The sequence below is a fragment of the Mixophyes fleayi genome, chromosome 9 (assembly GCF_038048845.1).
Source record: "Mixophyes fleayi isolate aMixFle1 chromosome 9, aMixFle1.hap1, whole genome shotgun sequence".
NCBI classification, from domain to species: domain Eukaryota; kingdom Metazoa; phylum Chordata; class Amphibia; order Anura; family Limnodynastidae; genus Mixophyes; species Mixophyes fleayi.
Window position 1 is genome coordinate 26,064,204 of NC_134410.1, and position 27,575 is coordinate 26,091,778.

General features: G+C 42.3%; 1 protein-coding gene and 1 long non-coding RNA gene across 4 annotated transcripts in view; one reads left to right on the forward strand and one right to left on the reverse strand.

The window, feature by feature from the left end:
• Positions 1-10,152, forward strand: part of LTBP4 (latent transforming growth factor beta binding protein 4) — a 67,221-nt gene extending 57,069 nt beyond the window's left edge. Inside the window, exons 20-31 of one of the 2 annotated variants that reach the window (XM_075187071.1) lie at positions 149-274; positions 2,541-2,672; positions 2,825-2,950; positions 4,911-5,054; positions 5,144-5,353; positions 5,599-5,661; positions 5,958-6,086; positions 6,612-6,755; positions 6,844-6,996; positions 7,357-7,872; positions 8,088-8,237; positions 9,016-10,152. In XM_075187071.1, coding sequence (XP_075043172.1) covers positions 149-274; positions 2,541-2,672; positions 2,825-2,950; positions 4,911-5,054; positions 5,144-5,353; positions 5,599-5,661; positions 5,958-6,086; positions 6,612-6,755; positions 6,844-6,996; positions 7,357-7,872; positions 8,088-8,237; positions 9,016-9,164 — 2,042 coding nt within the window. In that variant the 3' untranslated portion in view covers positions 9,165-10,152. The remainder of the gene's footprint in view (positions 1-148; positions 275-2,540; positions 2,673-2,824; positions 2,951-4,910; positions 5,055-5,143; positions 5,354-5,598; positions 5,662-5,957; positions 6,087-6,611; positions 6,756-6,843; positions 6,997-7,356; positions 7,873-8,087; positions 8,238-9,015) is intronic. The other variant, XM_075187072.1, reaches the window with a different exon arrangement.
• LOC142102298 (uncharacterized) overlaps positions 10,094-27,575 on the reverse strand; it is a 36,247-nt gene continuing 18,765 nt past the window's right edge. The window contains exons 4-6 of one of the 2 annotated variants that reach the window (XR_012679238.1): positions 19,367-19,623; positions 10,471-10,579; positions 10,094-10,342 (exon numbers count right to left, since the gene is read on the reverse strand). This is a non-coding gene — a long non-coding RNA (uncharacterized LOC142102298). The remainder of the gene's footprint in view (positions 10,343-10,470; positions 10,580-19,366; positions 19,624-27,575) is intronic. The other variant, XR_012679237.1, reaches the window with a different exon arrangement.

The following is a 27,575-nucleotide window of genomic DNA, read 5'->3' on the forward strand; positions in this document are numbered from 1 at the left end:
CTCCCTTTTGGTAATCTAGATGCAAGGTTTGGTCCATTCATAATGTACTCAGCGTAGGACTATTGTCCATTACTATTCCAGTTTTTAAAGAAAAGTTTGGCGTCACTGCACTTGCACAGAATACTTAATGTTTTCACATTTTCTACAGATATCAACGAGTGCGCCAACTCTACTACATGTGGAGACAATGCCAAATGTGAGAATCTCATTGGCTCCTACCGATGCACTTGCAACTGGGGTCATGAGATGTCCAGAGAGGGACAGAATTGTGTGGGTATGTCACTTCTACCTAAGATGTCATTCTGAATATTAATGCATGCAGAGGCAAAGGGGAGTCCAGATCAGTATCACCATGCTGCCTGGATCTTCATTCATATCCTATAAAACAAGAAAGATTATCATATTTAGTTCAGTTTGAGACCGAATTTGCCCCATAGACTTGTGTCCACAGTCATCCGCTCTCTAATTATGCATGCTGTGAGTTCTCCTTCCATAGTGGACGAAGTAGTGACCCACTCCCTAGTTGTTAAAATGACTCTGGGCTTTAAGTAAGTAGCGCAGAGGCACACTGCAAAATCCTCTTTGGGGCACTAAGCGCCAGGATTTGTGCAGCAGACCTAGATTTCTACCAATGTGCATGGGTTTGAGGAGGAAGATGGTGATGTTTTGGGGGAACAGAAGTTTGCACTGCAGAGCAAGGGCATTGTGCCAAGTACAGAGTAGTCAAACCGGTGCGCCTAGTTTTATGGAAGTTATTGTAATTAAATAAAGGGTTGGAGAGGATGCATTTTTAGGGGTCTTTTTTGCTTTGCAGAAAGGGGCAAAGCATTTTCTCTCCGCAAAACTAAGACTTGAATTATGCACCAGCTCTGAACTAGAGATGATTGGGCCTCATTTTATACTTTTATTATGACCTATTTCTGCACCTTACTGTTGCACTTTGGCGGAGAAGAGCAATTCCAGGCATTCAAGTGGAAAAGGCTGGCCCAACGTCCCTTCATTCTCATGATTAATTTAGGCTGAAAATTAGGGAAAAACATGCGTTATTTTAGGATTAAAATACAAAAAACCCTTATGACGCACTGTAAGTCTAAATAGTATCAAACACATAAATATTATAATAATATTTTGTATAAGTTAATAGAGAGTAAGACAAAGCTCGCTGCTGTTAAGGGGATATGTGAAGTCTCCACTCTGCAAAGGCACAACTAAGCAAATGAAGAAAAAAAACAGCGCTGAGAACGGCCAAATTCCGTGGCTGATGCACAGTCGGCCACTAAAGTCTCTGGTTGGCAGTCAAAACTCCGCTATATTTCAGCTGCAGTATGACACGACTTGGGATCCCTTCCTTGTCCGGACCCTGAACAATATTGCTGTTCAATTTGAAATAACAAAGTGCACAAGTGCCAATGGTCCGTTCTATTTGAGCGTCTAGCAGAGGTCCGTTCCAACCGCAGTAAGCGGAACCCCGCTACAATCGACAACTTTATGTGTAAATTATATACTAATGCACATGGTTGATGATAAGAAAATTATCCCCAGTGATATAAGGAAAGCCCAATATGCAGATTACCTGCTATATACTCTATGCCCGCTGTTTACAGCTCCCGCTGGTAGAGGGGTGATGGTAGAGGAGGAGTCTCCCAAAGCAAACTAACAATGAAATGGTTATGCCAGTACATGAAGATAAAGACTCCTGGCACTTTTCTTTGCCATTCTGGTAATTTCTTCAGAGGATAGTAAAATTGTTTGTGGTCAGCAAAAAGCAAATGTGGCATTTTAGGATAGAATGGAAAAGTTTGACTTAATGAAAAGGTTGGTTCTAAAGTAGTAGGAATTTAAGCCATTGATGTGACATTTAAAGTTTTGCACAACAGTCGCACTTCTAGTTTGTGGAGCGATCACCCGATAGCAGAGAGCGCATCTCAAATGTCCTGACCATCTAATCACAGCGCTGCAGGCAATTGACGGTGCACAAGTCAGAGCAACATTAGCTCTAAGGAGAGACACACTCTACTGGAACATTGCTACATTAGTAGAAGTTGAGGGGTTACACCATCATGTCCTGGGGCTTTACCTAATTTCTGCCCCTTGATGAATTGCACAATGTCTACCTCCAAGATTTCTTTGATAAGTTGTTCAACTGTCTGCTGGGATAATTTGGAACAGTTAGCTTCTGCTAGAAATTTACTGATAACTTGTTCTTGGAGGTGGAGACAATTGGTGCTCAAAGGTTGTGGGAGATTATAGAAATTTGAATAAGACTTTTGCAACCTTTAAAAAATTATTTTAGGGTCATAAGACAGAATCCCCTTTAGGGTTTTAATCACCAGAGGTCAGAGATCCACATCCTGCATACAATGAGCTGCCTTTGAGGCTGGGCTGCAGGCTTAAATATTTTGATCTAAATATGAACCAATACCTCATGTTTTCATTTTGCTAGATACACACTGATACGCAGTGTTAATGATAAACATTGTCTTTTTGTTTCCTCTTCAAGACTATTAATTAATGTTTTTTTTTCTTTCTCATTTTTTTAGATATAGATGAATGTTTGGAATACGGGGATTCAATCTGTGGATCATTGAGATGCCAAAACACACCAGGATCCTACAAGTGTATAAGTGACTGTGAGCCTGGATATCAGCTGTCTCTTTCAGGAGACTGCAATGGTGAGACCCCCAAGCTACCTCCATCTCACTCTGCAAGGCTGAAGTGGTGAAGTAGACAGTGGTGTGACTGAGGCTTGGTCTTCTTGCAAACAAAAGCTTAAATTCAAGAGGCTTAGATGCTTGTGTAACGCCGATGTGTGTTCCTGTGTCAGATATCAACGAGTGTCTAAATAAGACCGTCTGCGGGGAACACGCATTGTGTCTCAACCTAGTGGGAGCCTACCAATGCCTGTGTGACCGGGGCTATGAGGGGGAGAGGGGCGATCAGCACTGTTTGGGTGAGTGCTTTGATTCAGGGTCAGATAAGAGAATACAATGGCGCTATACAGTGGTCGAAGTGGGAGTGTATATGGTGGTATGAAATACTACCACTTCTGCTACTGCCTTCTTTGCAAAACTATCAAATTAAACTCACTTACATTCCCATTACAGTCTTCATACTGCCACTTCTAAATTTCCACTTTGACCACTGGCGCTATACAAATAAATTGTAATAATACCGCCTTACAATGCCGACTTACAGTTTTCTAATTTCAAAAAATGGTCCTACCTATGTGAAAAGAGAAAATAAATAAAGTTATTCAGTGGAACAATGTGCCCCAAAGGTATTTTATGTCAAAATGTTATTAAAGTTGGCCACACACACCAATTACTGACCTGATATTGGAAGATGTGCTACCCAAAAAGCCTCTAGAAATTCCCAAACCTATGGGATCATTGATAGCCGTGTTTGATAATACAATCAGTAGATGACTACTGTCTGTATGTGTGTAACAATTATTGTCAGGTCTAAACAGATTGAGTGACCAGATCAATAGCCCTGACCTGCCACATCTTAACCAAATGAGTCATCCACTTATGTGGCCAAATGTGAAAATGATCCTGTCATTTGGCACATAGCACTAGATTACTATGGCTAGATTAAGCCATAACCGTTATCCAAGTATCTCATGTTACTACTTATCCTATGTAGACGGAGGAGTTACTTCTAGGTCTCAACTTTAATTTTCTTTGCACTTGGTTTAACAGTAGGGCTAGATTTACTAAGCTGCGGGTTTGAAAAAGTGGGGATGTTGCCTATAGCAACCAATCAGATTCTAGCTTTCATTTATTTAGTACTTTCTACAAAATGACAGCTAGAATCTGATTGGTTGCTATAGGCAACATCCCCACTTTTTCAAACCCGCAGCTTAGTAAATCTAGCCCTAAGCCTTTATAAAGCCATCAATAATCTCCAGTGCACATGCAGGTTAACAATACGCCTCCAGTATTCTTCTCTACACATGAAAGTTACTCTTGAGCTACAATTAATCCCCAATGCATACGAGTGAACCATCACCATCATTGTGTGGTTCACCTGGAATCCGCACGTACGATTTCATGTATTAATTTCATTCTTGGAATTCACCAGAAATGTTTTAAAAAGATGAATAATTTCACCACATGAGACTGTTTGGCAAGAACAATAAAAATGACCATGTACATTATGGGGGCACAATTTTTTTTATTATCAGTAGGCCACATTGGCAAATTTTAGTCATTTGAAGGAGCCACAATAAAACTTCATTTGTGTACAAATAGAAAATACATTTAATGTAAAATACGGTTAATTGCAGTAAAAAAGGAACCTTTTTGCAGTCATTCCATACCTGTCAACACCATTAAAACGTCCCAGCAGAAATAGAGTTGTGTGCCGGTGGTGTCATGACCATGTCATATAGGGGTCATGTCACATTGGGTTCATGCCCCTCCACTGTAATACACTTAGCCCCACTCAACTCTGTAACACATTCCCTCTCTCCTCTGTAACATTTATTCCTGACAGCCAATCAGAGCGCAGTACATCCATTCCGTCTCATTGCCAGACCTCACTGATGAATGCCTGGGTAGTACTGACTGAGGCTTGCGGGGATGGTATCCTGACACTTCACTAGTATTTCCGACCCACGTTTCTCCCTGCAGGACACTGCTTGTGCCTCATTGACGTATATGGCACACTGTGCTGTCTCAATGGGTTGGAGCAATCTCTTTCCTAATCATAATCTGCAGAGACAGCAATACTTCCTGTTGTAATGTATTCTAAATACAAATATAAACACATTTTTCAAAGATGCAATTTCACTGGCACAAGACAATTCCAGCAAATTTGCTTTGCAAATGACACACTTTGGGATTATTCCACTTAGTATATCTTGTATTTTGAGTTAGAAGAGGTTGTTGTTGTTCTCCCTCTTCCAGATGTTAATGAGTGTGAGACCCTACAAGGAGTGTGTGGGACGGCCCTTTGTGAGAACGTGGAAGGATCTTTCCTCTGCATCTGTCCCAACAGCAATGAAGAGTTTGACCCAATGTTCGGGAAATGCATACGGACATCCTCTGCCGGTAAGGGACCCATGAGGTGCCTAATGATTATGGGCTGTGTTGAAACATAGATGATGATTTTTCTCGTCATCTTCTCTCTCCTACCACAGCGCGTCCTGTGTATCCCAGCAACACTGGCTTTACCCGGGTAAATTTTGTGCCCACCTCAGCCCTTAAAGAATGTTACTACAACCTGGAAGACAGCAATGTGTGTGAGAACGTGCTGGCCAGCAATGTCAGCCAAGCTGAATGCTGCTGTACCGTTGGCAAAGGATGGGGCCAGTCCTGCCAGATCCAGAGATGTCCAAGCATGGAATCAGGTAATGGGGAAGTCTCGGTGCTGTGACCAAATAAGCGACATTTCAGGTGATTTCATTCTCCATGATAACTGAGAAATAATTTATAGCCTATTTTGCATATTAAATGTCTAATAATTGTAAACGTGATTTGATTCCTGCAGAACAAATTTGATGGCTTTGAAAATGGAAATAAGGCGGCAACTAGTACAAACCTACCTAATTACATTACTTGTATAATGCAAGATATGTTTGACTTATTGTTTCAGCTGAGTACCGCAGCCTGTGCCCGGAGGGAGTGGGGTACATGGTATCAGGACAAGGGTATAAAGGTACGTGGATGATTACTGTTTCTGCACAATACTGCCTTGTGTATCGTGTCCATTCATATTCTCTGTCGTAGGCGAACAGTCATATAATCCCTGTTTCTTACACATGTCCTTTTAACAAATCCCTTAGCGTTTACCCTAACATTGCCTATTCTATTGGAAAACTCTTCTTCGTCAAGGACCGGGTCATTCTTAGCTGGCTTGGTTGACATAAGACATTGGAGTTATTGTGATGTGTTGTACTTCATTCTATTGGTCTTCTGTGTTACAAGATTTTCACAACATCATTTATATTTAAGATATTGATGAATGCAAGCTCTTTGGGCCAGAACTGTGCAAGGGAGGTGTCTGTCTCAACAAGGCGCCCCTGTTTTCCTGCTATTGCCCCAATGGCTACTACTATGACGTCCATCGCTTGGAGTGTGTAGGTAAGGTGGCTGAGCAGGATTGTAAACCTAATGACATATACTATTAATATTGCAATAAAAATAAGTGTACGTACTGAACAAATGCAAATATGAATTTGATATGCTGATCCCACATTAACCACATTGCTCACAAAAAAAACTTTTTGGAGGATGGGATTAAAGCCACCTGCTGGAAGAATTAAAGATTCCTACCTAGTATTGCATTGTATACTGTATTGTACAAAGACCATTATAACGGGCATTGTATGTCCATCTTAGTATACCATAATATTCAGAAGGCTGTGGGGTATATTTACTAAAGCTTCTAAAAAAAAAAGTAAGAGTTGTTGCCCATAGCAACCAAACAGTTATCATGTTCTAGAATGTACTAGATAAATGATAGCTAGAATCTGATTGGTTACTATAGGTAACACGTTTCCTTTTTAGAACTTTTAGTAAATCTACCTCTGTGTTTGCTACATAGGGTAAGTCTGTTCTAGAGAAAGACACCTAGCAGCGCTAACAAGTTTTTTTTTTACCCCACAGATAACGATGAATGCCAAGAGGAGGAAACATGCGTGGGAGGCAACTGTGTGAACACAGTGGGGTCCTATTTCTGCACATGCAACCCCCCACTAGTGCTTGATACATCCCAGAGTAGGTGTGTCACCAACACAAGCCAGGCAATAGGTGAGGGGACTGCATGAATGTGACACTTGTTTGTATCCCGGTATGTCTTTTATATGCAACCTGTGTCACTGCTTTTGTTCTCCCTTAGATAGTAACATCGCCTTGTGCTGGCAAGCAGTCGGGGCAGATTTGTTGTGTAAGCGCCCTCTACTGGACAGACAGACAACATACACAGAATGCTGCTGCCTATATGGGGAAGCCTGGGGGATGAGCTGCGCACTTTGCCCAGCAAGAGATTCAGGTAAAGATGACAAATGCTAAACTGTATGAATCCCACCCTGAAACACATGGAAGAGGGTGGTCAGAATCAGCCTTTAGACCGGTGTGAAATCCCATGAGGATATCCTCTAATGATATGGGATGAGTTATTACCCCCATGAGCATAATTTACTTTTCATTTTAAAAAGAGCTGCAGTGAAATATATAGGGTAACACTAAACAATGTATGTTACCTCCATGGTTCATATTTACAGTAAAATATTATATTTACAGTTACATTTTGGAGGTAAGTTTTTTTTAACTGTTAGCACACACATTGTGATGTTTCATCAGTACAATGTAGTGATATTAGAGGTAATCATCTTCTATTGGTTTCTTTTAGATGATTTTGAAGCCCTTTGCAATGTTCTGAGATCTCCAGGATACGGAAATCCAGCTCCATCTCCTCATGATCCATATGAATATGGATCTGAATATGGTCCAGGTTATGGCGTTCCTTATGGAGCAGATTCCTTCCCCAATCCCGATCCCAGAATAGTGAGGCCCGGATATGAAGCCTACCCAGCACCTCCTGGAGTGGGGTTTGGATCTCGTCCACCCTCACCCTATGACCCACGGGATTCAGTGTACAGTCTTCCTCCTTTTGAGTCTCCAGACTTTGAGTCTGATGTTTCCTATCCAGACTCAGGTGTAGATGAGCCTGGGCCACCCTTCCGGAGAGGAGATCCTGCATACGATCCACCTCTGCGACCATCTCCACCGCGTTCCAGAACTAGAAGCCCTAGTTCTGCAGGAACCGGATTAGAAGACCGACGTAGAACACCGCCGTGGATTTCTGGAGGGCGCGATTCAGACAGTCTCCCCAATTGGAGAGGAGGCCTGAGGGAAGCGCCTCACGGTAAAATAAATATCTCTCTCTGTCATTAAAGTAGTAGGGATGTATACCGTGGTACGCCATTTCTTCCACTGACTTCATTGTGACACTATCAAATTCCATTTACTTACATTCCAAATTTCCATTCCGCCACTTCTAAATTTCCACTTCCACCACTGGGTTGATGGATATGCGATGTATAATTAGAAGTTTTCCATTACTAACTTTTTGTCTCCTAGATCGCTATGAGCAATTTGAAGGGCTGCAAGCGGAGGAGTGCGGTATCCTCAACGGTTGTGAAAATGGCCGGTGTATCAGAGTCCCTGAGGGTTACACCTGCGACTGTTATGATGGGTACAGGCTAGACATGACACGAATGGCATGTCTCGGTAAGTGCCACTAGACATAGGGCATGCAGAAAGGTGCTCAGATGGACTTAACAGAAATGTTATATATGTTTAATAACCGCAAATATGAGCAAGTAGAAGACAGCTATTATAATGAGGCCGCTCTGGCATGACTCCAGTGCCCCATGTGCAAAACAGCTATTAAGAATAAATGGGCATGGCTTCATCACATGTATTCCATAGGCTGTTCAATGGGTACAAACTGACCTGTTATTTGTTGTGAGAAGATACATACAGACCTTACCACTACTTCCTGTATAAAGAGAAAACACAGCCGGGGTCAAACTTGCGTTCACTGTCCAAAATGTGTGTTTGCAGAGGATTTCCACCTTCAGTTGGCTTTAATTTAATTTAATGGACATCTCTGATATTTCAGCCATGTCCTTACATAAGTAGGCACGTTGTTGGTTTTGGTTCCCCTGGGATAGTACACAAAATTGCATATAGCTGTATCATACACAAGGCACAACAGAACAGGGCAACGAAAATAAACAACTCTATCTGCTTAGATAAATACATGGCTGAAAAGCACAGAGAATCTATAAAGAAGGAGCAATGTATTCAGTACATGTTGCAGAAGCACATGTAAAAGTTTAATAAATTAATCTGAAGGTGGAACCCCCCCTTTAAAAGACAATTGGGAGGACCCCTGTGAACCTCATCAGGATGCTCAGTATAGCTTAGCATGTCATAGTCTCATATCTCTTAGTCTCTAGTTATTAATCTATTTTCTAAAGTGTCTTCTTACAACTTGTCTCAGATATTAATGAATGTGATGAAGCCGAAGATCTCTCCCTTCTGTGCCTGAACGGGCAGTGCCGTAACACCGATGGAGCCTACGAGTGTGTCTGTCCCCGTGGATTTGTCATGTCCCGACAACACAACTACTGTGTACCCTCCCAGGATTAAATCCCCACAGTCCATTCTTAGGAGAACCAAAGACTTCCTGTGGTGGTCTAAGTCCATGTCATTGTGAGGTCCAGGGGCTTGCGTGAAAGACAGGAGGGAGATATTTATTTTTCTGTATATATTGCCGAATGTTTAATGGTCTCTTTAGTGCAGTCAGTTGTGGGCAACCCCTGAGAGTTTTATATGTTAAAAACGTTTATCTATACACTATTTTATTTGGTGACACATGTCACCAACTGGTGTCTGTTTATTGCCTAAAGGACCTTGGGAATGAAAGTTATGATTGTTTTACCTGTACTCCTAAACCCATTATACATTCAGGGTGTATCCAAATGACTGAGACATTGATTACAAGCATTGTCTTGTAGGTGATTGGGATCAATGAACAAGATCTGCTTGAGCTGGTAAAAGCCATTTCTGTGGCTCAACCACAATTTAAAGGAAGACATTGCAAAATTATAGCCTGTGCCAAATGTTATATCCCCTGAGGCCAAATTCTGGTCTGTGCCGAAACTTGGATCCTCTGAGAACACCATCAAGCAAAACTTATGGGACCTTCCTAGCTAACCGAAGCCCTCACACACATCTCACATCTGCAAGGGTTTGACCTTTGTGTGTCATAACTGAAATATACCATGTAGTAAGGAAAGGGGCAAATTCATATATAATCTCCCCCCAAGCTTGCGCACCTACCATTGTTTGCTAACTTCTCACACAGTATGCAGACTCAGGGGCCCTTTGTCCAAGGGATCAGTATGTGTCTCCAGTAATAGCTGCTAATACAAACCAATTGAGATCCTCTGGAGAGACCAAACTCTCCACATTCTGGGTCATCACTTATGTCTGCGCCTCTCTGCCTTCTTAAAACATTTTTTTATGAAAAGAAACACAATTCATTTTCTACACACACGCAAATTGTGATTTTTTTATACACTTTTTATAGGCATTGTTTAACAACAAAATAAAATATATATGTATATAACAAGAAGCCTTATGTATGTCTGAGTTTTAATGTGTACATCCATCTAGCGGTAAATTTCACCTGAAGGTTTCTGTAGTTACAAATTACTTTGATTGCTGCACGTTCATTGGTTGTAACTCCTGGAATGTCCTTGTCTTAAATCTCAGGTTTTGATATTATTGAATATGCTGCGTACTTGCTGTGGTGAATTCCACCACTGCAGAGAGTTGGACAGAGAAATGGTAGAGTGCTTGAGTTTAGTAATAGATTGGATATCCAAACTACTACTACTGGAGGGCATATAAAGGGCCTGATTCATTAAGGAACGTAAGTGCCGATACGTACCGTAATTTGCGTACGATCACACTGTACGTCTTTTTCAGTCATATCACTTCCACCAACTGCAAGTCAGATATAAGTGCCAACTGATAGTGATGATGGTCGCGTTTGCATGCTAGAACATGGGTTTGCAATCAAAAGCTACTGTGAAAATTTGTTTAATGTAAAATAGACACTAATAACATTAACATCACGATAAAAGAAAAAAACTTTTTTTTATATATTTTTTCATTAATAACTATATTGTTAACAGGTGGCAATAATTGTCATATTTTTTTTATTGGGTGGGGGGGTTGCCTTCTACTGGAACTTTATATTGCACATATGTATTGTATATAACCTGCAGTCTATTGTGTCTGTCTCAAATACGACAAGTGGCCATATATGCAGAGCGTACCTAGACCTGCATTCAACAAGAGACATTTCTACAGATCCACTTGTGGTTGAATACGGACCTGCATATGCACAAATTACGTATTTTTTAAAAAAAAACGCACAATACGTTCCTTTTGCGTGCCTTAAGGAATCAGGCTCAAAATGTCTATCCTGGATTTCCAAGAGGGCAAACAGATCTACCACGCTGCCAACATTGGAAAAAAAGCTTCCAAAAGCCAGGATTAGATTACAATATTATTTTTGAAGAGAGTGGATCAATCACAGTTTACACACCCCACAGAATGACCAAATTATAAATATGGTACATGTATGGTACCCGACATCACAGCAGGTCAGGTGGTTTTATCTATGTTGACATATATTAGAGGGTATGGGAGGTCTTTGGTACATATGGTAAATGTGCTGAGGGAGGAAAGGACTGTAATACCTCATAGTTCAAGGCACTGACATCTTAACCAATGACGCGACTCCTTGTTTGTTAAATTTCCTTCTCAAAGATCTTACCAAGCATGGGAATAATCTAACATAATCCATAGTGACCAATATAAAATACTCTATATTGCCAACAAGTAGAAAGGCAACCAACTATCATTGCAGACCTTATACACCAGAATAAATCAAACCTGAAGAATGAGGTGTCTGGTTCCACAAACTGGATGAACCATGGGCAAGTAACGTAGTATTTGGGATTCCTGAATAAAGAGCAGATATTGCACTAATCAGTGTTTGTCCTAAATAACTGTAGCGTGACAGAGAAGGAGAATTTGCAGTTGAACAGAATTTGTTGCTAGAGGAGCATTTTATAGCTTAAAAATGCTAAATTTTTCTGGCTGGCTGGAAAAACCACATTGTTCATTCACTTATATATAACACCACACTAACTGCTGTGCTCGCAGTTGAGGACAGGGGTGGGCTGGGCCAGACTAAAAAAATCTATTTTGGGCTGGTCCCTAGTCTTTATTACTTGGTGGCAGGTCCCTCCTCCGGGACCAGCCACCTTCTCTTATTGACCGCAGATTCTTAGGATATGACCCCCTTCCTCCCTTCCAATACGTGTTACCTCATACTTGCCAACTCTCCCGGAAAGTCCGGGAGACTCCCGAAATTTGGGTCAGTCTCCCGGGCGAGCTGGCATTTCTCCCGCATCCTGGATTTCACAGAGAATCGCGTCATTTAAATACGGCTGGACCGTACTTAAAGGCAACGTCTCTGGAGCAGGCTGTAGGGGCAGCTCCCTCTCTGAAGCAGGCTGTAGCTCAGGAACGGAGCAACGGCTGGCGAGTTGGAACCAGTTGCAGGAGACTCGGGACCAGACACAGAGGCTGGGGACTCGGGACCGGAGGCAGGGGCTGGAGACTCGGGACCGGGGGCAGGGGCTGGGGACTCGGGACCGGAGGCAGGGGCTGGGGACTCGGGACCGGAGGCAGGGGCTGGGGACTCGGGACCGGAGGCAGGGGCTGGGGACAAATGACTGGAACTGGCGCCTGGGACTGGCGGCAGAAACTGTCGCCTTGGGACAGGCGGCTGGAACTGGCGGGCTAGGCTTCATGCCAGGGAGCAGAACGGGCTGTAATGTGCCAACAGGAGGTGCTGTGTATACAAATCCGGACTGAGGAGGAAAGCAAACTGGAGACAGTTCTGTAGAATGTCGTGGTCTGCAGAGTGGACAGTCTTGTAAAAATGTACATCACTGGCGCAGTAAAGACATAGTTTATTGGTCCTTCTGCGCCATCGCTGTTCTTCGGAGAGATGGGGGCATGGAGCACCTGAGAACCTGGAGTTTGCTACACTGCGGTTCCTAGTAGATGGCAAGCTTGTAGAGACATTTTTGAGAGGTGCTGCTTGAACAGATAAATTAGGTTGTTCCCTGGGTGGATCCATTTCTGGGCAAAGATATTTTGATTTCACTTTATTACTAGGTACAGACTCTGGAGGATGTACTGCAGCGATGACTTTCTCCCTGGAAAAATAATTTGCTACTCTAGAACTAGTATTGGAGCAAGTAGTACTTGGAATGAAGACTGGAAGTTGTTTAAGCACCTTAATTAGCAAAGAAGAGACTTGAGAAATCTGAGAGCAGAATTGGAGAATGTCCACTTGGAGCATCTGGAAAAGGAATATTATCCATGGTCTCAGGACATTGATTACCGAGTTAATAAACCAGTATCCTGGGAATCATCAATCAAGGGTGGAAAGCATGCAACAACAGGCTCAATCTTGTGGCCAGATCATACTCTCAGGATTCCCAACATGAAACCACAAAGAGAGTGTAGTTAACAAAGTGGTTTTTATTAAACATCGGTTACAAGATGCAGTATGGTAGGGTATGGCAGAAATAGCAAAAGAACTCAGAAGCTGAATGTGATGGTCTGCAGGACTTTACCACAAAGTAGTGGAGATAACACACAAGGTGCGATGGTCTGGGGAGCAAGGCACTGAAGATAACAGACACAGGATGCGATGATCTGCAAGACTTTACCACAAGGTAGTGGAGACTGCTGGTACATTCTGCAACAGGTTAGTCCTCTGTAACACCGGAGAGCTGAAAGCAGGTACAGAGTCACAGACAAGACAAGTCAGGGGTCACAGGTAGAGGTGCAAAAACAGAGGAACAAGCAGTGATCAATCAGGAGAGAACACAGGCACAGCAACACATGTAATGGCAACAGATGATTTGTCCAAGACCGCTGGGAAAAGCAGGCTTTTGTAGGCCAGAGGCAGGTGTTAATCATCATGGAATAACGAGGCAGTTCTGGAAGGTAAGAGAGCAGCCTAAGTACCACAGTGGCCCCTTTGGTGGAACGGTGGTACTACAGGTGGGATGCATATATATATATATATATATATATATATATATATATATATATATATATATATATATATATATAATATATTATATATATATATATATATATATATATATATATATAGCAGACTAGAGTTGCAGGATGCAGATCGTGACAACCAGTATCTATTTTGTGTGTGACGGGGAGCAGTATCTATTGTGTGTGTGTGTGTGAGGGGGCCAGTATCTATTGTGTGTGTGAGGGGGCCAGTATCTATTATGTGATTGCGTGTGAGGAGGGCCAGTACATTGTGTGGGAGGGGGCTAGTTAATTGTGTGGGGGGCAGTATATTAATATAATGTGTGAGGGAAGGGGATCTTAATATAATGTGGGAGGTAGGCTATTAATTTCATGGTGGAGTGCAAGTTGGGGGCTAATTATGGGTGGTGGGGGAATTTAATTTAATAGTAGGATATATGAAGTTAAGATGGTGTGGTTTGAGAGCTATTAATTGAATGTGGGCTGTTTATGGAAAATTAGGTCTATTTATTAAATGTGAATTATTTAATGCCTGGGATGGTTGTGGGAAATGGTAATATTTATTAAACATAAATGCTATTTAATTTATTGCTGGGGCAGTTTGGAGGGAGGGAAATAGGTTTATTTATTAAATGGGAATACTATTTAATGTTGGAGGAAATAGGTCTATTTATTAAATGTGTATGCTATTCATTTAATGTCAGAACAAGTTGAAAGTAGAGATGAGCGGGCTCTGATATCTGAAATCCGAGCCCACCCGAACGTTGCCGATCCGAGCCGGATCCGAGACAGATCCGGGTATTCCCGCCAATTGCAAAACTGAAACCGAAGCTCTGAGTCATAATCCCGCTGTCGGATCTCGCGATACTCGTATTCTATAAATTCCCCGCTAGCCGCCGCCATCTTCACTCGGGCATTGATCAGGGTAGAGGGAGGTTGTGTTAGGTGGTCCTCTGTCCTGCTATATCTCATGCTGTGCTGTGCTGTGCTTTTCACAATAAATCCAAAACCTTAAATCCGAACCAAAACCTTTCGTCGGGTGTTTTGCAAAACAAATCCGAACCCAAAACCTTAAGCAAATCCGAATCCAAAACACAAAACACGAGACACCAAAAGTGGCAGGTGCACATCCCTAGTTGAAAGGAAGTAGATCTATTTATCAAATGTGAATGAAATGGCGGATGTTATATTGATTTAACAGCGAGACTGATTGGAGTTTTCTATATTTCATATACCCATTTTTTTTCCAAATAGGGCATCCAACATTCCAGGATACAGACAAGCAGCAACTGAGCTAAAGACACCAGCAGCCAGAAGTGGTGAAAGTGACAAGAACAGGTAGAAGAGAGCAGGACAGTCAGCCAACTGTCCTGAATCTGTTGGAGCAGTGCCGAATTTGAGTGACTGTCTGGCTTAGTCAGGATTTGGTCTGACTGCAAGGACAGTTGGGAGGTATGTCCCATTTCACACTGTACTGCACACACTATTGCCTGTGTATTTGTCTAAAATGATAACCATGTTACATCATAGGGGTCCCTGTCAAAAATACCGCGGGCCCGCCAGAGCCTTAATCCAGCCCTGGGCCAGGGTGTCAGATTGACAACTAGGAATATATTTACTTAACTGTGAGTTTGAAAAAGTGGAAATGTTGCCTATAGCAACCAATCAGATTCTAGCTCTCATTTTGTAGAATGCACTAAATAAATGACAGCTAGAATCTGATTGGCTGCTATAGGCAACATCTCCACTTTTTCAAACCCGCAGTTTAGTAAATCTAGCCCCTAAATATATACTGCACCGAAGACCCCCCTTGAAGGTTGGGCCGCTGCTTATGGGCCAATGCTATGTGCTTGCCCCCTGGGCTAAATTCTGCCAGCCAGCCAGCCCCTGGTTGACGGTGAGGTACGTTTGCTATATACGTTTACAAATGTATAATATATAATTAGAGAATAAGAGAAAGAACTGTTCAAACCAATCAATGAACAATGGTAATTTCCCCAATATAGAATCTAACAAGATAAAATAACAGTGAAAAGAAGTGAACAGAAAATGTTCTCCCCTAGAGCAAACAAAAAAATAGACAATATTACAAAACGGATAAATTCAGACTCCAACTTTCTAAATAGAGTAATGGTAGCATATCATATGAGACGCCAGTAATGTAAAGCAGAGCTGGCACAATTGGAGAGTGGGAGAAGGTTTCGCCATTAAGGTAACACTAGGGGTAAGGTTTCTGTTCATGTGATCAGGGGTGCAACACATATACAGAACACAAACAGGCTGGGTTTTAACAAAATTGGTCCTGGACTTTCAATGGAAATGTATGTATATTTACACATACATCAAGTGTTTGGTCTGTATTTCTGGACATTGAGCATCAATGAAATAGCAGTATGGAAAAGTGGCTTTAATAAGGTGGGGGCAGGAAGGCAGTGTTTGGCCGTGACTTCGTAGATTTACATTTAGAGTGTATAGACAGCGCACAGATTGGGCTCACAAGTAGGTCGCTATTCCATCTAGCCGGACAACTGTGTCAGCCTCCTGGACAAGACCATAGAACTTCAGGAAGTATTGATAAGATGATAATGAGAAGCTGCTTGAATAATGGGGTGGTGATGTACAACTGCCGCTTTCTCTCTCTTGTGATACCATGTGACTCCTTCTACATGTTTTGCACCAGATTTTACACTGGTTCACAAGGCTTTGCAAAACAAGGGTACATTTGCCATGGGCGATGGATTGAAGTGTTCCTTATGAGTTTGACTAGGATCAGAGCACCTATTGTATTCATTTTTTTTAAAATGTGCTGCTAAGCTATAGACTATAAAAACCTGTAGCCAATCAGAGCATGGTGCTTACTGCAGTATTTAAGATCAATCAAGTTTTGCATCCATGTGTGACCAGGTCTAAAGTGGCAGAGCCTAGGCTAACATGTAGTCAAACCGAGCATCTAACAGCATAGTATAGTGAAATGAGACCACTCACTGGTACAGGAAGACTGTGGAGTCAAATGTACCTCTCTATGAAGCAAAGTTCAAGGATAATAATAATAATACATCCAACTTCTTTACTTTTGCATCCCACACATCGGACAAGTGGAACACACAAGAAGCGATGAGCATTAAAAAGTGAGATATGCATCTTGCGGGTACTGGAGGTCTGGTGTAAATATACATGATGAAGATGATGACAATCGGCAGTGGTAGCTAGCAGCTTCTGAGTGACTGTCTGCGTATTGACCTCTCAAGCTGGTGGTATATAATTACCATTGTAGATTTTATTATATTAACTTTTGGCCTTCTAATTGCATTACTTGTCATTTCCATTTAGACTACTGCAGGACAAATCATTCCCATTGGATTTTTAAAGGGGTAAACAACGGGTGTGGGGGTGTTTTGTATTTAATGACTTTGTATATGGAAAATGAGACATTTGCATTTATAAATAACAATTAAGACATTGTTCTATCTTGTGTGCATGACACTTCATTGCATTGATATATTACATACAAATAGAGTAATGTGGTTTTAGCTTTTACTACTAACACTGTCAAGCTGCATCTCTACACTATATTTAGGCGTAGTAAACACACTTGTACGCCTGACACAAATACTACTCTTTTTGAATTACATATATTGATTCACGTTCGGACGCAACCTGCAACCTAATGCGGTTAAAAATAAGAGCATGGAACTTGACTAGTTCCACCCGTATTGAAATCCATACGTATCTCAAGATTTGAATCAGGATGTAAATACGCTCACCGCCAAAAATCATCTTTGTTTTCCATAGAGCAGCGCTTGCATCTATTTTTGTTATTAGAGTTTGAGACGTGCCCAATACTTCATCATCATCATCACCACTAATTCCACAGCACTGTACAGAGAAGTCCCATCAGTCCTTGCACCATTGGAGCTTACAGTCCAAGTTTCCTAACATACACACACAGACCGAGAGAGACTAAGGTCAATTTGATAGCAGCCAATTAACCTACCAGTATGTTTTTGGAGTGTGGGAGGAAACCGGAGCACCTGGAGGAAACCCACGCAAGCACGGGGAGAACATACAAACTCCAGACAGATAAGGCCATGGTCGAGATTCGAACTCATGACCCCAGTGCTGTGAGGCAGAAGTGCTAACCACCAAGCCACCGTACTTTTAATGGGATCCACACAGTGGATAAGCAAATTTGAAATCTGAGTAATGTAATACACTTCATACAAGATTTACTAAAACATTCCCCATACACAGGGCACTGCTTAAAATCGTAAACAAAAATTCTCAACCCGCCCCAATCTAAGTCAGTCTGGCCTGGCTTAACAGATGGATACCCCTGACATACTGAAGCCCAGGCCAGGCAGGTGCGTCTATGGCAGGTGCACAAGACACTGTGCCCCTCACCCAGAGGCTACTAGCCCAGTGCTGAAAATCATTGGGGCTATTCTTAATCCCCTGGGCTGTACAGACTGAGGGCTAGCTAACAGTACGGGGTCCTCACTAGGTGGTAGTGGAAGTTAAAATCTCTCTTAGGGTAATGTCAACTACTTATTGACATATAACAACGATTGTAGGAATATTACTGGGCATCTGCTAATGGCAAATAGCTGCAGCTGGCATATTACTGGGCAACTGTTACTGGTGAACTACAGCTGGCATTTTACTGGGCAACCACTACTGACACTACTACAATTACTACAACTGATGCCATTAATGGGTGTTGATTTTGGCAACTGTGGAGCTCCTTGAATTGGGACAGGAAGCATGCCCACGTCTGATGAGGCATGGCCAAAGCCGAGATGGACTGAAGCTATGGGCTACCTTTAGACCACCTCACCTTCAAACACATATTGACTAGTGACAGGTGCACCCCTCGCAGAAGTGACCAGGACATACCTCCCAACTTTCTGACATACAGGACAAATATGTCCACGGGTGGAACAACGGGACAGGGCCCTCAAATCGGAAGTATCCTGCTTAAATTTGGACAGTTATGAGGTATGTGTTGGCATGTAACTGAGTAACTACTAGAGTCAAATAACTAACATATTACATTGCTAGAAGGTTACTGGGCAGTACTGCTGTCATATTACTAGGCCACTAGTACCGGCATATAATCCCAGCTGGTATATTCCTGCTTGCATATAACTAAGCATATAAATCACATGGCATTACTGCTAACATATTATTATTATTATTATTATTATTATTTGAAAGGAAAGGGAGGATGCGGGATTAAAAGAAGCAATGTCTTGCCACAGAATGTACAGTTAAGAGTTATGATATTTATTTATTGAGCGTTGGTGACAACAGTTTAGCCTTGGAGGATAACACTGTGGAGAAAGCAATACTGCCTGGAAAGTAGCACATGTCTGCCATCTACTGGAGATTCTTGTACATGAAAAGGGCTACTGGAGAGGTCATGTTATAACTAGCATTTAGAAATATATCTATCCTAGAAATAACTCACTGTGTTAACTTGCTCTGACATTTCATTAACTCCCATCTAATAAAATGTTACTAACTGGTATTTATATGTTAGAGTTAGGTGCAACATCCATATTACCATTTGTGAAATTTAAAGAGTGAAAAATATGCCGAATGCAAACAAAAGGACATTAGACCCAATAAAGAAATGACCTCAGGTAGAGAATACTACAAAGTGATACAGTAACACCACGTACCTTTGAGATGCCCAAAGCTTGACGCTGCTGCGTGCACTCGGCACGCCCTTCTTGTACATTGATAAGTGCATACGCCCATTCCTCTCCCCGTTTCACCACAGAAACTATAGGCTGCAGGTAAGTGTCTTTTGCGCTCAAAGATGAATTGGATGTTTGTGCGTTCTCTGGTGTATGGTTCGGTTCTGGGCATGCACAGAGTAATTGTGCGCAAAATACACAACATATCGCCATTTACGCTCCTTAATGAATCAGGCCCACTGTATACTACAAAGGCGGATCAGTAGATCATTTACATAAGTGGGATTGCAGCTCATATATCCTTGTACTTCAATCTTTTCTCTCTATTCCTAAATGAAGAGAACTCACTTACTTTATTTGTACCATCTTTACAAAAATTACAGTTTTTACATGTACTCCATTCATTTGTCCCTATTTTATTTATTTGTGAAGGGAACAGAAGGGGCTCATTTATTTCTAAGGTTTTTAGATTATTTTTTTTTTAAAAAAATAAATAATAATGTGCCTGTTGTCTACGGCTCGGGTACAGCAATAAAATACTCAATTTTTTTGACCGTTTTCTCATTTGTTTGCTAAACCCACTAATAAAGCTGTAAACCAGTTGTTTACTTGTTTGTATTTCCACGTTATTATTTATCAGGACTTGATGCACATCTATTTTGCCATTCTCTCTATTGAATCATATCATATTTCTCTAAAACATTTTATTAAGAAGACAACCTGTACGTTAAAATCTACGTTAGCGCAATTCACATGTTTACATGTCTGTATATACAACAAATTTGTAAGTGCAATATATTTACCCAAAAAAACTGAAAAGATCCAGTAGAAGTTTTACCGATCATATCGCACACCTGGTTGATTTATGCAAGAAGGTCACATATTTGGAGGTGATTGAAGACGGGATTGGCTGGTTCCCTTAGTACCACTGGTGCAGCTGACACAGCCTGGCCCTGGTGTGTAGTGTCTTCACTGAGCATGTATACAGACTTTGCAAATACTCAATCTGACTAAATATATTGGGTCCAGGGCTGTAACTAGGGCTGTGTGACAGGGGCGACCGCCCAGGGCGCAATGCTGAAGGGGGGCGCAATTTAGGAATATTTTATGTACATTTGGTTAAAATTGAAGGCTAGGGGGGTAGTATTTGCCTTTCTTGCCCCAGGCGCTAGAATTCTAAGTTACAGCTCTGGTTGGGTCTATTCTTCTGTTTTTTAAGACTTGTTCCTCAGTGAGAATATCTATTCTAAGACTTAGACAAAGATTGCTTATTGACCGGCTAAATTTATGCCTCAACTTCCCTGGTAGGCATTAAGAAAACAGGACTGGCATAGTAGCTTTTCAGCAGAGGTAAAATAAGATTTCAGAATTTATGATTCTTTTTTAAGTGTGTTTAATGATCGTTCCTACTCCCAGTGGAACTTTGAAGATAGTGTAGTCTTGCAGCTGCTCACGGATGCTGCGGGATCAATGGGTTACGGTATTTATTGGAAAGGGCTTTGTAGTACATTTAATAGCTGATGCCTTGTCTCTCCTACACTGGGATGCGGTTTGGCAGCTGGAGGATCAAGCACACAAACAGGACATCAGTTGTCCAAATCATCTATAGAATTTAGTTTGGCCATTTTGACACCTGAAATACTTAAGATTTTACAGGATTCACTTTCAAGAGCCACTTAGCTGGCATATTGCCAGTCTTGGCATGAATGGTGTTAATTCAGGGACAGCTCGTTAATAGCTAAAAGGAGGGGCCTGAAAAAGTACTGCTTAGTCAGTATTTAATTGTATGTCATAAAACTAGCCTCACACTCTTCGCTCTTCAGAGGGGACTGGCACTCGTTCCAGTCTTTGTATAGATGATGGAAAGAAAAACATTTTAGAAAATCCAAATAGTGAAGGGCTTTTGTTCACACAAGGCTTCCCCAAAGAAAACAAATAATTCTTGCGTTCCTGAATAATTTGATACATGTATTACCAGGTATTTGTTTCTCTAGTTTTGTAAAAAGTTGTTTACTGATTTAGTTATTTTGTGCCTTTAAATAATACGACATGCAGCAGCAACGAGTCAGTGGTGGCTTAATGAATAATGTTTTCCCTTGAGGTCTGTTGCAACCACTTTAAATGATTGTGATCAGTCACCACAGCAGTGACAGCCAACCTTATACACTTCAAGTGTCCAACAGTGCGGCCCTCTAACCTACAAAAGGGCTGCACAATACCCCTAATCTCAGTAATAAGTTAAAACAATACTTTTAATGAAATAAAGAGGCCCCTGTCTGTAATAATATACCAGCTGGTATTTTATACAAGTGTTACATGCTATAACAAATATGACAATAAAGCAGCAACTAGCTGGGCGCTACAGGTGAAGGCTCGTAGGGCCGCATGTGGTCCTAGGACCGCAAGTTGCCCATCGATGAACCACAGTGTCACATGGCGCTCATTCGGCTTCCACAATCGAGGACCAAGACGCTCACCTGTTCCCCATTGAAGCATACTTCAGCTGCATGCGCAGACCCTAAGCCTTTGTGTCCTCTGTCTGTTTCCCATTGGTTCTCAGTTCTGGCTCCAAACTTGAAAAGGTACTTCCTCCTTCCCTTCAGTGCCTGTTGATCAAGTTACCTGTCTGATTAGACTCTGTCTGTCTCCTATACGTTTACTTGGATCCTCAGCGCCTTCTTGTCCTCGTTATCTTGCTGGCTGGACCGTTCACGCTGCACCTATGTCCGCTGTGTTGCTGTACTATGGGCTATACCGCTCAAGCTGCACTTGTCTCTGTTACCTTGCTGGCTGGACCATTCACGCTGCACCTGTCTCCGCTGTGTTGCTGTACTATGGCCTATACCGCTCAAGCTGAACTTGTCTCTGTTAACTTGCTGGCTGGACCATTCACGCTGCACCTGTCTCCGCTGTGTTGCTGTACTACGGCCTATACCGCTCAAGCTGAACTTGTCTCTGTTAACTTGCTGGCTGGACCATTCACGCTGCACCTGTCTCCGCTGTGTTGCTGTACTACGGCCTATACCGCTCAAGCTAAACTTGTCTCTGTTACCTTGCTGGCTGGACCGTTCACGCTGCACCTGTCTCCGCTGTGTTGCTGTACTACGGGCTATACCGCTCAAGCTGCACTTGTCTCTGTTACCTTGCTGGCTGGACCGTTCACGCTGCACCTGTCTCCGCTGTGCTGCTGTACTACGGGCCCAAACGCCTAAGCTGCACTTGTCTCCGTTACTCTGCTAGCTGGACTGTTCGTGCTGCAACTATCTTCATTGTGTCATTATTATAACAGGCTGTATTGCTCAAGCTACACTTGCCCCTGTGACCCTGCTGGCTGGACTGTTCACGCTGCCTCTATCTTTTTGTGCCACGACACTACAGGCTGTATTGCTCAAGCTACATTAGGGTCCATTTACCCGTTAGTTGTATTGTTCACTCTGTATCTGTCTTTACCCTGTTACTTGACTGACTGAAGAGCTTACATTCCATCCACTTCCATCGTGTCTCTATATAACATCTTACTATTTACTCCCCTAGGATCTCGCCTGACACTCCTGGCAGGGGCCACGACCTGCGGGCGAACACCACTAAGGCCTTGCGGGGATCACTGGTGAATACCATCTGTCCGTTAGACTCCGCGCCCTGCTGGGAGAAGCGCAAAGATTGGGCAGATCCAAGAATCCAGTGTACCAAACTGTGACACACAGTGAAGTGCTGGCCATAAAAATAGGGCTAAAGTTTTTCACAGTCCACACAATCACCAAAACACTCTTTTCAATTATGGCATACTGGCATACCCAACCTCCCAGTTCAGCAGTTTTCTGCTCAAATTGGACACACAGTGCTCCTACCCATTTGGCCCCTCCTGACTGAGCATTGATCCAAGTCAGTACTGTAACGCATCAGTTTGTACAATAAAATTCTTGTCATAATTTGGCTCCGTCAGCACTAGAGCTTGCACCCGGGCCTCTTTCAATGACTGGAATGCCAACTCACAAGCGTTGAGCCTACTACTTTGGGGAGTTCAGGTTCTTCACTACAGCACTAAAATCAGAGACAAATTTGTTTTAGTACCCTGTAGTCCCTAAGAATGCCAGTACCTGTCTTTGGGTATTGGGCCAAGGCCAGTCTCGGATTGCCTCCACCTTCGCTGATTTTGGCCTAACCCTTCCTGTCCCAAACTATGCCCCAGATATTGCACCCCTAACATGCCCATCTGGCACTTGCGTGCCCTTATAATCAGACTTACCAATGAATCTTCCCTAACACTAGCCCTACATGTTACAGATGATCTACAGAAGACTTACTGAAAATGAATAAAGCATTCAAACCCATCCCGAAAGTCACTTGACCACACAATGTAAGGTGGCTAGCACTTTTTTTATTTCAAATGGCATGACCTTGAACTCAAACAGGCCAAATGGGGGGATGAATGCCAACCATTCTTGAGCCTCTGGAGTCAGTCAAGAGTATTAATGTCCCGCATTAATACAGGACAAAGGTTAGGAGACATGCACGGTCACATCATTCAACCGACAGTAGTCTACACAAAATCATGTTGTCTTGTCCTTCTTGGGGACCAATACATTGGAGGGCCACTGGCAATGGACTGTGTGATGGCTGGAAAACACCTAACGCCAGCCTTTCCTGCACCTCCCTGTATAGAATCTCCATTACCTGCAGTGAGACAAGGTGTGTCTCAGCGGAGGCAAAGGAGATATGGCCTATGCTCACCAGTATGCAAGTGGTGCATCACCAAGAAAGTTCGGCAGGGCTTCCTACTAAACTGGCCCTCAGAAAACTGAACCACCAACCACCATTGCTCCATCTCAACACACTTCCTCTATACCACCTTTACATTTTGGCATCCATGAGGTCAGGTAGTTGATAACTGCCTGGTTTCTCCATCAGTTACTATCTCCACATGCTCGTGGTATGCCTTCAAAATATTTACATTGTAGGTAAGCTGCTGACTACCACAGTTATTAAATGTCATGCCTGTGTATGGTCCAGCTCATGTGCCAGGATGTTAGCAGATGCTGGTCTCTGGGAGATTGTTACAGGTTCCTCTGTAGTTGCTGTGTATTTAAATCTAAATCAATGAAAAAAACTTTTTTCTGTATTTCATTAGCAGCAGCAGCCATTTATATAACGCCACTAATTCCACAGCTCTGTACAGAGAACTCACTCACATCAGTCCCTGCCCCATTGGAGCTTACAATCTAAATTCCTTAACAAGTACACACACAGACCAAGAGAGTCTAAGGCCAATTTTTTAGCAGCCAATTAACTTACTAGTATGTTTTTGGAGTGTGGGAGGAGACCCATGCAAATACGGGGAGAAGATACAAACTCCAGACAGATAAGGCCATGGTCAGGAATCAAACTCAGGATCCCAGTGCTGTGAGGCAGAAGTGCTAACTACTAAGCCACCATGCTTTATCTTTACTTGACTTTTATTTATCTTTACCTTACACCTCCTTCTATTACCTCTCCCATTTATTCACTATCCTGATTTTTTCTCAGATATAATAACAAATCCTCTAACCACCTCTGTAGTCTACCTATTAGATCCTTCTACATTCACACACCTTATCAGCATTATCCCTATGAACCCCACTATCTCACTTATTCCTTATCCTTACTGAAAACTGTAACTGGCAACAATAACACACATTGTTCTGTTTACATTAATTTACTTCTTCTTATCTTCTTCTATCACACACATATATACATACCTAAATTTTCCAATGGGCACAAGAACATTCAAAGGAAGTAAAAATCTATATCTGGCTATATCTGCTGCAGCCCGAATTTTGTTTTCCAAATGTGGATTCAGAATTCTGCCCCCACATTTAATTTATTCAAAGAGAGATGTGAGGATCCACCGCAATACCATCTACATACGACAGGTGGCAGTGCACCATCAATACTGAAGACTATATCATATGAGGATCCACTGCAATACCATCTACAGCCAACAGGTGGCAGTGCACCGTCAACTGCACATTCTTTTTCACAGAGGGCACACTTAGGACTAAGAGACCTCATCTGTATTCAGCTTCCTGCCAATGTTTGTATGTCTAAAGTTGGAATTTCATTTCCCTGCTGGTGTTTCAAAAATTCTTGTTTGTCTGTTGATCGACTTCGTCCCTCACAATTCTACATTCTCCAATCAGTGACTTCGGCTACATCCCTCATGATTCTAACTTCTCCAACCCATCCAGTTCAGCTTTGTTCCTCACAAACATCCTCTCAGGACTAAGTGGCTTGGCCTCTCGTGGTGTAGTTCTCTCTTGGGAGGAGCCAGTACTGGGACAAAATGCTTTTCCTCATCGTCAGAAAGTACTGGAAGGAGGAGTAAATCCAGACGGAGAAACAAACTTAAATTGTTTTTGAGATGGGAGTAATCTTCATCTACATCCAGTTTGAAGATGCTATCAGACAACCAAATGGTATAACACACATCTATGCACTCAAGATCCTCTGATTCACCGAAACTTTATTATAAGTGTATTGATTTCTCTTGTTTCTGTCTTCTATGCCATGTGAACACATAGAGGCAGGTTCAAATAGCCACAAGGTGCTGTCGGATATCGCCTTGATATCCAGCTGTGTACCATGTTGGCTAATACGGCACATTTTTCCTTGCATGTCTATGGGACACAAGGGAAAATGAGACACTTTGGACTGTTTCGAAGACACTGCGGCACCTTGTGGGCCAATTGAATTCGGCCCATAGATTCTCAGTGTGAGGATCCACCTCAATACCACCTATAGAAGAAAGGTGGCAGTGCATCATCAACACTGACCATGCTGGTATAGAGCTGCCATGTGACACTTTGAAACACCACTCAGGAGATTTTCATCCTGAAGCAAGCAGTCTTGCGGACTTTGTGTGCAATGACTTGCAGGTCACCTCAATCACCTGACAACAGATCTTCAGATTTTTATCAGGAAGGAACAAATGATGGTGCTCATGTTTGTCTGAGAGCTTAAAATTGCAAAGGATGCAGGGGACTCCTTATCTAGATTTGCCTCCAGTTAAATCTACAATCAGCATCAATCCCCAAAGTAGAACATGCCATCTACCTGCTAATTGGGCAGGCTTTGGTCAGGGCCACACCACTCCACGAGAAGGACGATTTGCTGATGGCAAATAACAAGGCACTTTAGCCACGTTGAAACTGATCTTTGTCTTTCAGGGTTGCACTGCCAATGTCTCTGCAAGACTGGTCAAGATCAAGAAACAATAACTCGGTTACCCAGTATGCTATTGAATTCTGGACTCTCGCAGCTTATCTCCTTTCAGAAAGGATAGATAGACTCAATTAAGAGTAACTCACTTTTCTGGAACCTCTACACCTCCCTGGAGGGACTCCATTCAGCTCGACACCCATATTCAGGAGCAACAGATTCAGTGGAAACCGATAGCTACTCACCATCTCCCATTACTTTACCAGCCACAGATGATCCGTGCCATGCCTGGGGAGGAACTAGGGAGTTTACTTTCCCAAGGGTAAGAGAATTTGCCGAAGAGTTGGAAAGATGTCTCTATCGTGGCTGTCAAGGCTATTGGAAGAAACAGTTCCCAGAATCAGAAAGATCTGAGCCATCAGGACACGGTTTTGTTTACCAGAACAGGAGACACATCGAGTGAGCTTTAGAGCTATTCTTCCTCCATATTCCTTTCTGCAGTTTAACCAAATACAAAAATTAACCTGCTGCTAAATAAAAATTAAGAAACGACATCAATTGACAAACATAATGCCGTTATAGTGCTAAAAAAAAATATGCAGTGGCCAATCACCTTCTGCAGCTCCAACAAGACATTACTGAAGTCGCAATATAACTTACCAGGGAAATAACAGAAAAGGATTTTAAAACATAAATTATCAAAAAGATTATTTTGTTGCCAGAAATACAGAAAATTATTTATTAGAAATATAGAGATTCGTCTTCGAGATACTGTACATGCAATACATACTGGGCCTGATTAAGCAGCGTAAATGGCGATACATTGTGTAAAATGCGCACAATTACTCTGCGCCTGCCCAGAACTGGACCATATGCCACAGAGCGCAGAAGCTTCCAATTCATCTTCAAGGTCAAAGGACACTTACGACAGCTTACGATTTCAGAGGCGGAGTCGGGAGGGTAATGAGCGGACGCAGGTAGTCAATGTACAGTGAGG